Genomic DNA, 12,341 nt, shown 5'->3' with positions numbered 1-12,341 from the left:
ATCAAAAGCTTTTGCACAGCAAAGGAAACAGTCAACAAAACCAAAAGACAGCTGACAGAATGGGAGAAAATATTTGCAAATGACATATCAGATAAAGGGCTAGTATCCAAATTCTATAAAGAATTTATCAAACTCAACACCCAAAGAACAAATAATCCAATCAAGAAATGGGCAGAGGACATGACATTGGCAGAGGGAGAGGGCAGAGGGCACCGACATTTCTGCAAAGAAGACATCCAGATGGCCAACAGACACATGAAAATCGGTTCCACATTACTTGGCATCAGGGAAACACAAATCAAAACCACAATGAGATACCACTCACACCAGTCAGAATGGTTAAAATTAACAAGTCAGGAAATGACAAATGCTGGTGAGGATACAGAGAAAGGAGAACCCTCCTACACTATTGGTGGGAATGCAAGCTGGTGCAACCACTCTGCAAAACAGCATGGAGGTTCCTCCAAAAGTTGAAAATAGAGCTACCCTATGAACCAGCAATCACACTACTGGATATTTACCCCAAAGATACAAATGTAGTGATCAGAAGGGACACGTGCACCTGAATGTTTATAGCAGCAATGTCCACTATAGCCAAACTATGGAAAGAACCTAGATGACCATCAACAGATGACTGGATAAAGAAGATGTGGTATATATATATACAATGGAATACTATGCAGCCATGAAATGAAATGAAATCTTGCCATTTGCAACAATGTGGATGGAACTAGAGGGTATTATGCTGAATGAAGTAAGTCAATCAGAGAAAGACAATTATCATATGATCTCCCTGATATGAAGAATTTGAGAGGCAAAGTGGGGGGGGTTGGGGGAGTAGGGAAGGAAAAAATGAAACAAGATGGGATTGGGAGGGAGACAAACCATAAGAACTCAATCTCACAAAACAAACTGAGGGTTGTTTGGGCGAAAGAGGTAGGGAGCGGGTCGTTGGGTTATGGACATTGGGGAAGGTATGTGCTATGGTGAGTGCTGTGAAGTGTGTGAACCTGGCAATTCACAGACCTGTACCCCTGGGGCTAATAATATATTATATGTTAATAAAAAATAAATTAATGAAGGGACTTTCTCTACCCAGATGTCTATTGATGGATGAATGGATAAAGAAGACATTTGCAATGATGTGTATGGAACTAGAGTTTATATTAAGCAAAATAAATCAATTAGAGAAACATAAATACCATATGATTTCACTTATATGTGGACTTGAAGAAACAAAACAGGTGAAAATGGAGGGGAAGGAAAAATAAGATGAAAACAGAGAGGGAGGCAAACTATAAGAGACTCTTAACTGAAAGAAATAGACCGAGAGTTGCTGAAGGGGAGCTGGGCAGAGGGATGAAGTAAATGAGTGATGGGCGTTAAGAAGGGTACTTGGTGTCCTTGTGTTGTATGCAACTGATGAATCACTGAATTCTACCCCTGAAACTAATAATACACTATATGTTTATTAAATTGAGTTTAAATAAAAAATAATTAAAAAATACTTGCTCTAAATCAGGATTTGAAATTGTCCCTTGTTTGCTGCCTAGAAGAGAGAGTGGACTGAGTATTCCAGCCAAAAATTAATGGCTGAAGACCACTCTTGCAAGCTATCTGTATTTGTTCTCATCCATAGATTTTTTTGTGTGTAAACATTATTTTCTCCTGTGGGTAATTGTCAAAAACAATTACAGGCAACCAATTAACTTTGTAGCTGCCTATGATAGCTGATAACAGTTGGGAAAAAATAAGAAACTAGCCAAAAAGTTAAAGAGGAAAATATTATATTTGTAGGAGCTTTGAGTGTTTTTGACCCATGTCAAAATATAGAAAGCCATGAACATATCCAGGTCTCTGCACAGCCTGAGGGCTGTAGATATACCAGAAAAGATCTGAGGAAGCCCTAACATCCCTGTCTCAACTTGAAGCTCTGCATGAGAAGGAAAAGGAAGGCTAACATAGAGTTCCACACTGAATGGCTGAGTGTTGAAGTTTTGCTCCAGCCTGCATATAGTATTCTGAGTAAAGACAAAGACTTACTGTTTCCAGGTATGTAAGGAAATCTCTTTCCAGTTATTAACTGGCCACTGAGCTAGCTCAGCAGAGATTTCAGTGGCTACGCATAAAAAAGAATTGATGTTACAGAACTAATTTGGCAAATCACTAAGCAAATATCAGCAGCAGTAACAACAACAAAAACAAATTCTGGGGAAAGACAATGTGATTCTCCAAGTTGCCACATTATGTTATTTAAAAAGTTGAGTTTTCAGGGTTGCCTGGGTGGCTAAGTTGGTTAAGCATCTGCCTTTTGCTCAGGTCATGATCCCAGCATCCTGAGATGGAGCCCGACATTGGGCTCCCTGCTCAGCTGGGAGCCTGCTTCTCCCTTTGTCCCTCACTTTCTGCCCCTCTCCCCACTCCTGGGTGCATTCTGTCTCTCTTTATCAAATAAATAAATAAAAACCTTTAAAAATAAATAAATAAATAAAAATAAATAAACTAAAATTTTCAGTTTTCAACAGGTTATGGGACATCAAAAGAAATGAAAATTTAGGCCCAAGCACAGGAAAAAAAAAATATATCAAGTGGAACTGTAGGAAACCAAAACATTGGACTTACTAAACCATGACTTTAAATGAGTTATTTCAAATATGCCAAAGAACTAAGGGAAATTGTGATAATGATAATATTAATAAAGAGATAAAAATTATTTTTAAAAATCATAAATTCTGGAGTTAAAAAGAACAATAATTGAAATAAAAAATGTACTCTAAGGTTTTTTTTTTCCAATTTATTTATTTTCAGAAAAACAGTATTCATTATTTTTTCACCTCACCCAGTGCTCCATGCAAGCTGTGCCCTCTATAATACCCACCACCTGGTACCCCAACCTCCCACCACCCCCGCCACTTCAAACCCCTCAGATTGTTTTTCAGAGTCCATAGTCTCTCATGGTTCACCTCCCCTTCCAATTTAGCCAAAAGCACATACCCTCCCCAATGTCCCTAACCCTACCTCCCTTCTCCCAACCCCCCTCCCCCCAGCAACCCACAGTTTGTTTCATGAGATTAAGAGTCACTTATGGTTTGTCTCCCTCCCTATCCCATCTTGTTTCATGGATTCTTCTCCTACCCACTTAAGCCCCCATGTTGCATCACCACTTCCTCATATCAGGGAGATCATATGATAGTTGTCTTTCTCCGCTTGACTTATTTCGCTAAGCATGATATGCTCTAGTTCCATCCATGTTGTCGCAAATGGCAAGATTTCGTTTCTTTTGATGGCTGCATAGTATTCCATTGTGTATATATACCACATCTTCTTGATCCATTCATCTGTTGATGAACATCTAGGTTCTTTCCATAGTTTGGCTATTGTGGACATTGCTGCTATAAACATTAGGGTGCACGTGCCCCTTTGGATCACTACGTTTGTATCTTTAGGGTAAATTCCCAGTAGTGCAATTGCTGGGTCATAGGGCAGTTCTATTTTCAACATTTTGAGGAACCTCCATACTGTTTTCCAGAGTGGTTGCACCAGCTTGCATTCCCACCAACAGTGTAGGAGGGTTCCCTTTTCTCCGCATCCTCGCCAGCATCTGTCATTTCCTGACTTGTTGATTTTAGCCATTCTGACTGGTGTGAAGTGATATCTCATTGTGGTTTTGATTTGTATTTCCCTGATGCTGAGTGATATGGAGCACTTTTTCATGTGTCTGTTGGCCATCTGGATGTCTTCTTTGCAGAAACGTCTGTTCATGTCCTCTGCCCATTTCTTGATTGGATTATTTGTTCTTTGGGTGTTGAGTTTGTTAAGTTCTTTATAGATTTTGGACACTAGTCCTTTATCTGATATGTCGTTTGCAAATATCTTCTCCCATTCTGTCAGTTGTCTTTTGGTTTTGTTAACTGTTTCCTTTGCTGTGCAAAAGCTTTTGATTTTGATGAAATCCCAAAAGTTCATTTTTGCCTTTGCTTCCCTTGCCTTTGGCGATGTTCCTAGGAAGATGTTGCTGCGGCTGAGGTCGAAGAGGTTGCTGCCTGTGTTCTCCTCAAGGATTTTGATGGATTCCTTTCTCACATTGAGGTCCTTAATCCATTTTGAATCTATTTTTGTGTGTGGTGTAAGGAAATGGTCCAATTTCATTTTTCTGCACGTGGCTGTCCAATTTTCCCAACACCATTTATTGAAGAGGCTGTCTTTTTTCCATTGGACATTCTTTCCTGCTTTGTCGAAGATTAGTTGACCATAGAGTTGAGGGTCTATTTCTGGGCTCTCTATTCTGTTCCATTGGTCTATGTGTCTGCTTTTGTGCCAGTACCATGCTGTCTTGATGATGACACCTTTGTAATAAAGCTTGAAGTCCGGAATTGTGATGCCACCAACTTTGGCTTTGTTTTTCAATATCCCTTTGGCTATTCGAGGTCTTTTCTGGTTCCATATAAATTTTAGAATTATTTGTTCCATTTCTTTGAAAAAGATGGATGGTACTTTGATAGGAATTGCATTAAATGTGTAGATTGCTTTAGGTAGCATAGACATTTTCACAATATTTATTCTTCCAATCTAGGAGCATGGAACATTTTTCCATTTCTTTGTGTCTTCCTCAATTTCTTTCATGAGTACTTTATAGTTTTCTGAGTATAGATTCTTAGCCTCTTTGGTTAGGTTTATTCCTAGGTATCTTATGGTTTGCGGTGCAATTGTAAATGGGATTGACTCCTTAATTTCTCTTTCTTCTGTCTTGTTGTTGGTGTAGAGAAATGCAACTGATTTCTGTGCATTGATCTTATATCCTGACACTTTACTGAATTCCTGTATAAGTTCTAGCAGTTTTGGAGTGGAGTCTTTTGGGTTTTCCACATAGAGTATCATATCATCTGCGAAGAGTGATAATTTGACTTCTTCTTTGCCGATTTGGATGCCTTTAATTTCCTTTTGTTGTCTGATTGCTGAGGCTAGGACTTCTAGTACTATGTTAAATAGCAGTGGTGATAATGGACATCCCTGCCGTGTTCCTGACCTTAGCGGAAAAGCTTTCGGTTTTTCTCCATTGACAATGATATTTGCGGTGGGTTTTTCATAGATGGCTTTGATGATATTGAGGTATGTGCCCTCTATCCCTACACTCTGAAGGGTTTTGATCAGGAAGGGATGCTGTACTTTGTCAAATGCTTTTTCAGCATCTATTGAGAGTATCATATGGTTCTTGTTCTTTCTTTTATTGATGTGTTGTATCACACTGACTGATTTGCGGATGTTGAACCAACCCTGCAGCCCTGGAATAAATCCCAATTGCTCGTGGTGAATAATCCTTTTAATGTACTGTTGAATCCAATTGGCTAGTATTTTGGTGAGAATTTTTGCATCTGTGTTCATCAAGGATATTGGTCTATAGCTCTCTTTTTTGATGGGATCCTTGTCTGGTTTTGGGATCAAGGTGATGCTGGCCTCATAAAATGAGTTTGGGAGTTTTCCTTCCATTTCTATTTTTTGGAACAGTTTAAGGAGAATAGGAATTAGTTCTTCTTTAAATGTGTGGTAGAATTCCCCCGGGAAGCCGTCTGGCCCTGGGCTTTTGTTTGTTTGGAGATTTTTAATGACTGTTTCAATCTCCTTACTGGTTATGGGTCTGTTCAGGCTTTCTGTTTCTTCCTGGTTCAATTTTGGTAGTTTATATGTTTCTAGGAATGCATCCATTTCTTCCAGATTGTCAAATTTGTTGGCGTAGAGTTGCTCATAGTATGTTCTTATAATAGTTTGTATTTCTTTGGTGTTAGTTGTGATCTCTCCTCTTTCATTCATGATTTTATTTATTTGGGTCCTTTCTCTTTTCTTTTTGATAAGTCTGGCCAAGGGTTTATCAATTTTATTAATTCTTTCAAAGAACCAGCTCCTAGTTTGGTTGATTTGTTCTATTGTTTTTTTGGTTTCTATTTCATTGATTTCTGCTCTGATCTTTATGATTTCTCTTCTCCTGCTGGGCTTAGGTTTTCTTTCTTGTTCTTTCTCCAGCTCCTTTAGGTGTAGGGTTAGGTTGTGTACCTGAGACCTTTCTTGTTTCTTGAGAAAAGCTTGTACCGCTATATATTTTCCTCTCAGGACTGCCTTTGTTGTGTCCCACAGATTTTGAACCGTTGTATTTTCATTATCATTTGTTTCCATGATTTTTTTCAATTCTTCTTTAATTTCCCGGTTGACCCATTCATTCTTTAGAAGGATGCTGTTTAGTCTCCATGTATTTGGGTTCTTTCCAAACTTCCTCTTGTGGTTGAGTTCTAGCTTCAGAGCATTGTGGTCTGAAAATGTGCAGGGAATGATCCCAATCTTTTGATACCGGTTGAGTCCTGATTTAGGACCGAGGATGTGATCTATTCTGGAGAATGTTCCATGTGCACTAGAGAAGAATGTGTATTCTGTTGCTTTGGGATGAAATATTCTGAATATATCTGTGATGTCCATCTCATCCAGTGTATCATTTAAGGCCTTTATTTCCCTGTTGATCTTTTGCTTGGATGATCTGTCCATTTCAGTGAGGGGAGTGTTCAAGTCCCCTACTATTATTGTATTATTGTTGATGTGTTTCTTTGATTTTGTTATTAATTGGTTTATATAGTTGGCTGCTCCCACATTGGGGGCATAGATATTTAAAATTGTTAGATCTTCTTGTTGGACAGACCCTTTGAGTATGATATAGTGTCCTTCCTCATCTCTTATTATAGTCTTTGGCTTAAAATCTAATTGATCTGATATAAGGATTGCTACTCCTGCTTTTTTCTGATGTCCATTAGCATGGTAAATTCTTTTCCACCCCCTCACTTTAAGTCTGGAGGTGTCTTCGGGTTTAAAATGGGTTTCTTGGAGGCAACATATAGATTCGTTTCGTTTTTTTATCCATTCTGATACCCTATGTCTTTTGATTGGGGCATTTAGCCCATTAACATTCAGGGTAACTATTGAGAGATATGATTTTAGTGCCATTGTATTGCCTGTAAGGTGACTGTTACTGTATATTGTCTCTGTTCCTTTCTGATCTACCACTTGTAGGCTCTCTCTTTGCTTAGAGGACCCCTTTCAGTATTTCCTGTAGAGCTGGTTTGGTGTTTGCAAATTCTTTCAGTTTTTGTTTGTCCTGGAAGCTTTTAATCTCTCCTTCTATTTTCAATGATAGCCTAGCTGGATATAGTATTCTTGGCTGCATGTTTTTCTCGTTTAGTGCTCTGAAAATATCATGCCAGCTCTTTCTGGCCTGCCAGGTCTCTGTGGATAAGTCAGCTGCCAATCTAATACTTTTACCATTGTATGTTACAGACTTCTTTTCCCGGGCTGCTTTCAGGATTTTCTCTTTGTCACTAAGGCTTGTAAATTTTACTATTAGGTGACGGGGTGTGGGCCTATTCTTATTGATTTTGAGGGGCGTTCTCTGAACCTCCTGAATTTTGATGCTCGTTCCCTTTGCCATATTGGGGAAATTCTCCCCAATAATTCTCTCCAGTATACCTTCTGCTCCCCTCTCTCTTTCTTCTTCTTCTGGAATCCCAATTATTCTAATGTTGTTTCGTCTTATGGTGTCACTTATCTCTCGAATTCTCCCCTCATGGTCCAGTAGCTGTTTGTCCCTCTTTTGCTCAGCTTCTTTATTCTCTGTCATTTGGTCTTCTATATCGCTAATTCTTTCTTCTGCCTCATTTATCCTAGCAGTGAGTGCCTCCATTTTTGATTGAACTTCATTAATAGCTTTTTTGATTTCAACTTGGTTAGATTTTAGTTCTTTTATTTCTCCAGAAAGGGCTTTTATATCTCTGGAGAGGGTTTCTCTAATATCTTCCATGCCTTTTTCAAGCCCGGCTATAACCTTGAGAATTGTCATTTTGAACTCTAGATCTGACATATTACCAATGTCTGTATTGATTAGGTCCCTAGCCTTCAGTACTGCCTCTTGTTCTTTTTTTTGTTGTGAATTTTTCCGCCTTGTCATTTTGTCCAGCTAAGAGTATATGAAGGAGCAAGTAAAATACTAAAAGGGTGGCAACAATCCCAGGAAAATATGCTTTAACCAAATCAGAAGAGATCCCAAATCGTGAGGGGGGATTTCTCCCCCCTCACGATTGGGTTAGGGATCTCCTCTGATTAGGATCTCCTTTGATTGGGATCTCCCAATCTCTTCTGATTGGGATCTCTTGTGATTTGGGGATAAAAAGAGGTTCAAAAAGAAAGAAAGAAAAAAAAGAAAAAAATAATTAAAAAAAAAGAGATTGAATTAAAAATGCAATCAAGAATTTAAAAAAGAATTAAGAAAAAAAAGATTGAAGAGATTAGGATCTCTTCTGATTTGGGGACAAAAAGAGGTTCAAAAATAAAGAAAGAAAAAAAATAATTAAAAAAAAGGAAAATGAATAAAGAAAAGTATAAAAAAGAAAAATATATATATATTAAATAATCTAGTTAAAAAACGTTAAAATAGAAAAGGGTAAAAGTTATAAAAAATTTTAGCAGAAGAAGAGAAAAAAAATGAAAAAGAAAAAAAATTAAATTAACTGCAAGACTAAAAAATCACAGGCAGAAAGCCATGAGTTCCGTGGTTTGTTTTCTCCTCCTCTGGAATTCTGCTGCTCTCTCCTTGGTATTGAACCTGCACTCCTTGGTAGGTGAACTTGGTCTTGCCTGGATTTCTTGTTGATCTTCTGGGGGAGGGGCCTGTTGTAGTGATTCTCAAGTGTCTTTGCCCCAGGCGGAATTACACCGCCCTTACCAGGGGCTGGGCTGAGTGATCCGCTCGGCTTTGCTTTCAGGAGCTTTTGTTCCCTGAGCGCTTTCCGTAGAGTTCCGGAGGACGGGAACACAAATGGCGGCCTCCTGGTCTCCGGCCCGGAGGAGCCGAGAGTCCGGGGCCCCGCTCCCCAGTGCGCCTTCAGCGAACAGCTCCTAGTAACTCGCGTCTGCCTAACCTCCGGCCGTGCTCCCAGCTCACCAAGCCTGCGACCGGTTCAAGGCAACTCCGAGCTGCGAGCTTACTGTCGGCTCTGTCTCTGCAGCCGGCTTTCCCGTTCCAATATCCGCAAGCTCTGCAACACTCAGACACCCCCGATCCTTCTGTGACCCCGCGGGACCTGAGGTCACGCCGACCCCGCGTGGGCTTCGCCCTGGTTTAGCCTCCGGAGCGATGTCCCTCAGCGTAACAGACTTTTAAAAGTCCTGATTTTGTGCTCCGTTGCTCCGCCGCTTGCCGGGAGCCGGCCCCTCCCACCGGGGTCTATCTTCCCGTCGCTTTGGATTCACTTCTCCGCCAGTCCTACCTTTCAGAAAGTGGTTTTCTGTTTCTAGAATTGCTGTTCTTCTTCTCTTCGATCTGCCGATGGATTTGCAGGTGTTTGCAATCTTTAGATAAGCTCTCTAGCTGATCTCCTGCTAGCTGAGGTAGTCTCAGCCTGCTACTTCTCCGCCATCTTGACTCCTCCCTACTCTAAGGTTTTGAGAGTACATTTGACCACACAGAAGAAAGAAACAGCAAACATGAAAATTGGTCTATGAAGATTATTCAGTCTGAGTAACTGAAAGAAAAAGGTATTAAGTAAAATGAGCAGAGCCTCAGAGACCTCAGGAATGCCAATATGTATTTATGAAAGTCTAAGAAGGAACAGAGAGGGAGAGAGAGAGAGAAAGAAGGAAGGAATATTTGAAGAATTAGCATTCAGAACTCTCTGAATTTAGGGGCACCTGGGTGATGCAGTTGGTTAAGCATTGGACTCCTGCTTTTGGCTCAGGTCATGATCCTGGGGTCATGAGATCAAGCCCCACATCAGGCTCTGCACTCAGTGTGGAGTCTGCCTCAGAGTCTCTCTCCCTCTGTCCCTCCTGCTTATGCTCTCTCTCTAAAATAAGTAAATAAATATTCTAAAAAAACTATTTGAATTTGATGAAAAATATTAATTTACAGAAGCTCAATAATTTTCAAGTATGATGAACTTAAAAGTACACTGAGTAACCAAAGTCAACAAGCAACTATGTAGAAAAGCACTGGGATTCTGAACAGGCTTCTGTATATCCTCAATGAGGGATAAATTTGTGGCTAAAAGGAAATGAACCTCGCAATAAGAGGAGTGGATGGTAATGGAAGAAAATATGGCTTTACTGAGTGCTAATAATATGCCAAGCAATGCCTAAATTTATGCAACAGTTATATAATACAGTAACAAAAATTATGTGAGAGTAGAAAACACAAAATATTCTTACATGAGTTACAAACCAAAAATAATAATGTTTTGAGAGGTTATGTAACTTTTACATCCTACATTTATTTATTAAGCATTTTATGCTTCACTCTTCTAAAATTTCTACACATTCAATAATTTATTTTATCCCCACCACACCCCCAGAGTTAGATATTATTATTCTCATTATAAAGTTGACAAAAATAGGCATAGAAAGATTTAGCAATATGTTCAAAACACAAAACTAGAGAGTGGAGGATCCAGTGTTCAGCCCAGGCACTCTGATTATTCCACTTGTGTCTTGTGCTCTTGATCTCCGCACAAAGCTTTGGAGTTTATTTAAATGCACTCTGAATGTTCTCTTTTTTTTGTTTGCTTTTATTTTATTTCCCAGTAGAGTATTTCCAACATGAGATGCAGTGAGAATTCCAGACAGGAATGTTTTTCTTCTTAGAAAATTATAGTCAAGTTATAGATGACAGAAAAAAATATAATCTTGCTCAGGGCAATTTAGAATAGCTCAAGAAGCACATTCACCATCATATTCAACAATTTATCTGACCATTTCTCTTCCACTGCCCCCTCCTGAGTCTCACATTATGGGCTTCCCTGCATGTAAAAGCTCCTAGACAATTACCCTGCCCATTTAGAAGTCTTTTTCATTTCCAAGTGCTGCTTAGAACTCATACTGAGCCCTTCTTCAATTGAAGTAGTCTCAGAAGTCGACTCCGTATCTCCTTGGTCCTAGCCCCATAGATGATTGGATTGAGCACAGGAGGCACCAGAACATAGAGGTTTGCCAGAAAGATGTGCACATTCTTGGGGACTCGGTGCTGCCCAAAGCGGTGGGTAAGGAAGGAGAAGAAGGCAGGAATGTAGAAGACCAGGATGACTCCAAGGTGGGAACCGCAGGTACTCAGAGCCTTGTGCCTGGCATCTTGAGATGGCAGGCGGAAGACAGCATGGAGGATAAAGCCATAGGAAATGGCAATGAGGATGGAATCCAGACCCATGGCCAGCAGAGCCACAGTCAGCCCATAGACAATATTGACAGTGATGTTGGCACAGGCCAGGCGAGCAATGCCCATGTGCTCACAGTATGTGTGTGCCATGACATGGTGACCACAGTAAGGCAGTCGCCTCAGCAAGAAGATGAATGGGGAGACGATGGCCACACTACGGAAAAGCCCAGCAAAGCCAATTTTGCCTATTACGGTATGGTTGAGAATGGTTGTATATCTCAGTGGGTTGCAGATAGCCACGTAGCGATCAAAGGCCATGGCAAGAAGAACTAAAGACTCCAGAGTATAGATAGAATGGACACAAAACATCTGGGCTAGGCATCCACCAAAGGAAATCTCACCAGCATGGAGCCACAAAATGGCCAGCATTTTGGGCACAGTGGTAGAGCTGAGAGCCAGGTCAGTGAGTGAGAGAAGACACAGGAAGAGGTACATGGGTGCATGAAGAGCACGGTCTGTCGCAATGACCAGGATGAGAGCAGCATTCCCAGCCAGAGCTACCAGATACATGGCACAGAAGGGAATGGCAATCCAGATGTGGGCCCACTCCAGCCCTGGGATCCCTGTCAGGAACAGAGTGGCTGGGAGACCATCATCACTGAGGTTGGAAGCTGCCATTCTGCTTAGAAATAAAGGGCTCGATACAAATGGTGTGACTGCCCTGCCGCATCAGTTCTTTGGTTCATTCACATAAAATGATGATATTTCTGTGAGACAATATTTTTTAGGCTGAGAAAATTATTTGTTATTAACTTGTTCAAGAATCTTAAAGATGCTATCAGACAGTCTAGTTGAGAGACAGCAGTCAGTACTGTGGCAAAGGCAGCTAGAGGTCCTGCACGCCCAGCAGTGTGATGGCTGAATACTCAGGCTAGATGAGCATACCAAGGGCTGACAGAGGCAGATAAAGGCAGAAAATTATTGTCCTTGGGACACAGTGAAGATATTCTGGGAAGGGAATCTGGTTTTGCTGTGGAAGGCTAGCTACTATTCAAAAACATTCCCCTTAAGTAAGCACATTGTCTACTTAAAAGAAACCTGTGTGGGATTCTAGGAAACTTGAATTTTGGTCCTGATACTCTAAAAAATTTGATCTGTGACTGAT

The 12,341-nt window shown here is 40.3% G+C and overlaps 1 protein-coding gene across 1 annotated transcript; it reads right to left on the bottom strand.

Annotated features, from left to right (window-relative positions):
* Window positions 1-10,897: 10,897 nt before the first annotated feature.
* Window positions 10,898-11,854, bottom strand: LOC122914202 (olfactory receptor 52D1-like). The gene has a single exon (XM_044260832.1). The coding sequence runs from the start codon at window positions 11,852-11,854 to the stop codon at window positions 10,898-10,900; it is 957 nt and encodes a 318-aa protein (XP_044116767.1).
* Window positions 11,855-12,341: the final 487 nt, after the last annotated feature.

The sequence above is a fragment of the Neovison vison genome, chromosome 7 (assembly GCF_020171115.1).
Source record: "Neovison vison isolate M4711 chromosome 7, ASM_NN_V1, whole genome shotgun sequence".
Classification (NCBI taxonomy): Eukaryota; Metazoa; Chordata; class Mammalia; order Carnivora; family Mustelidae; genus Neogale; species Neogale vison.
The sequence above is the reverse complement of the archived record's forward strand: the minus strand, read 5'-3'. Positions and strand labels throughout refer to the sequence as shown.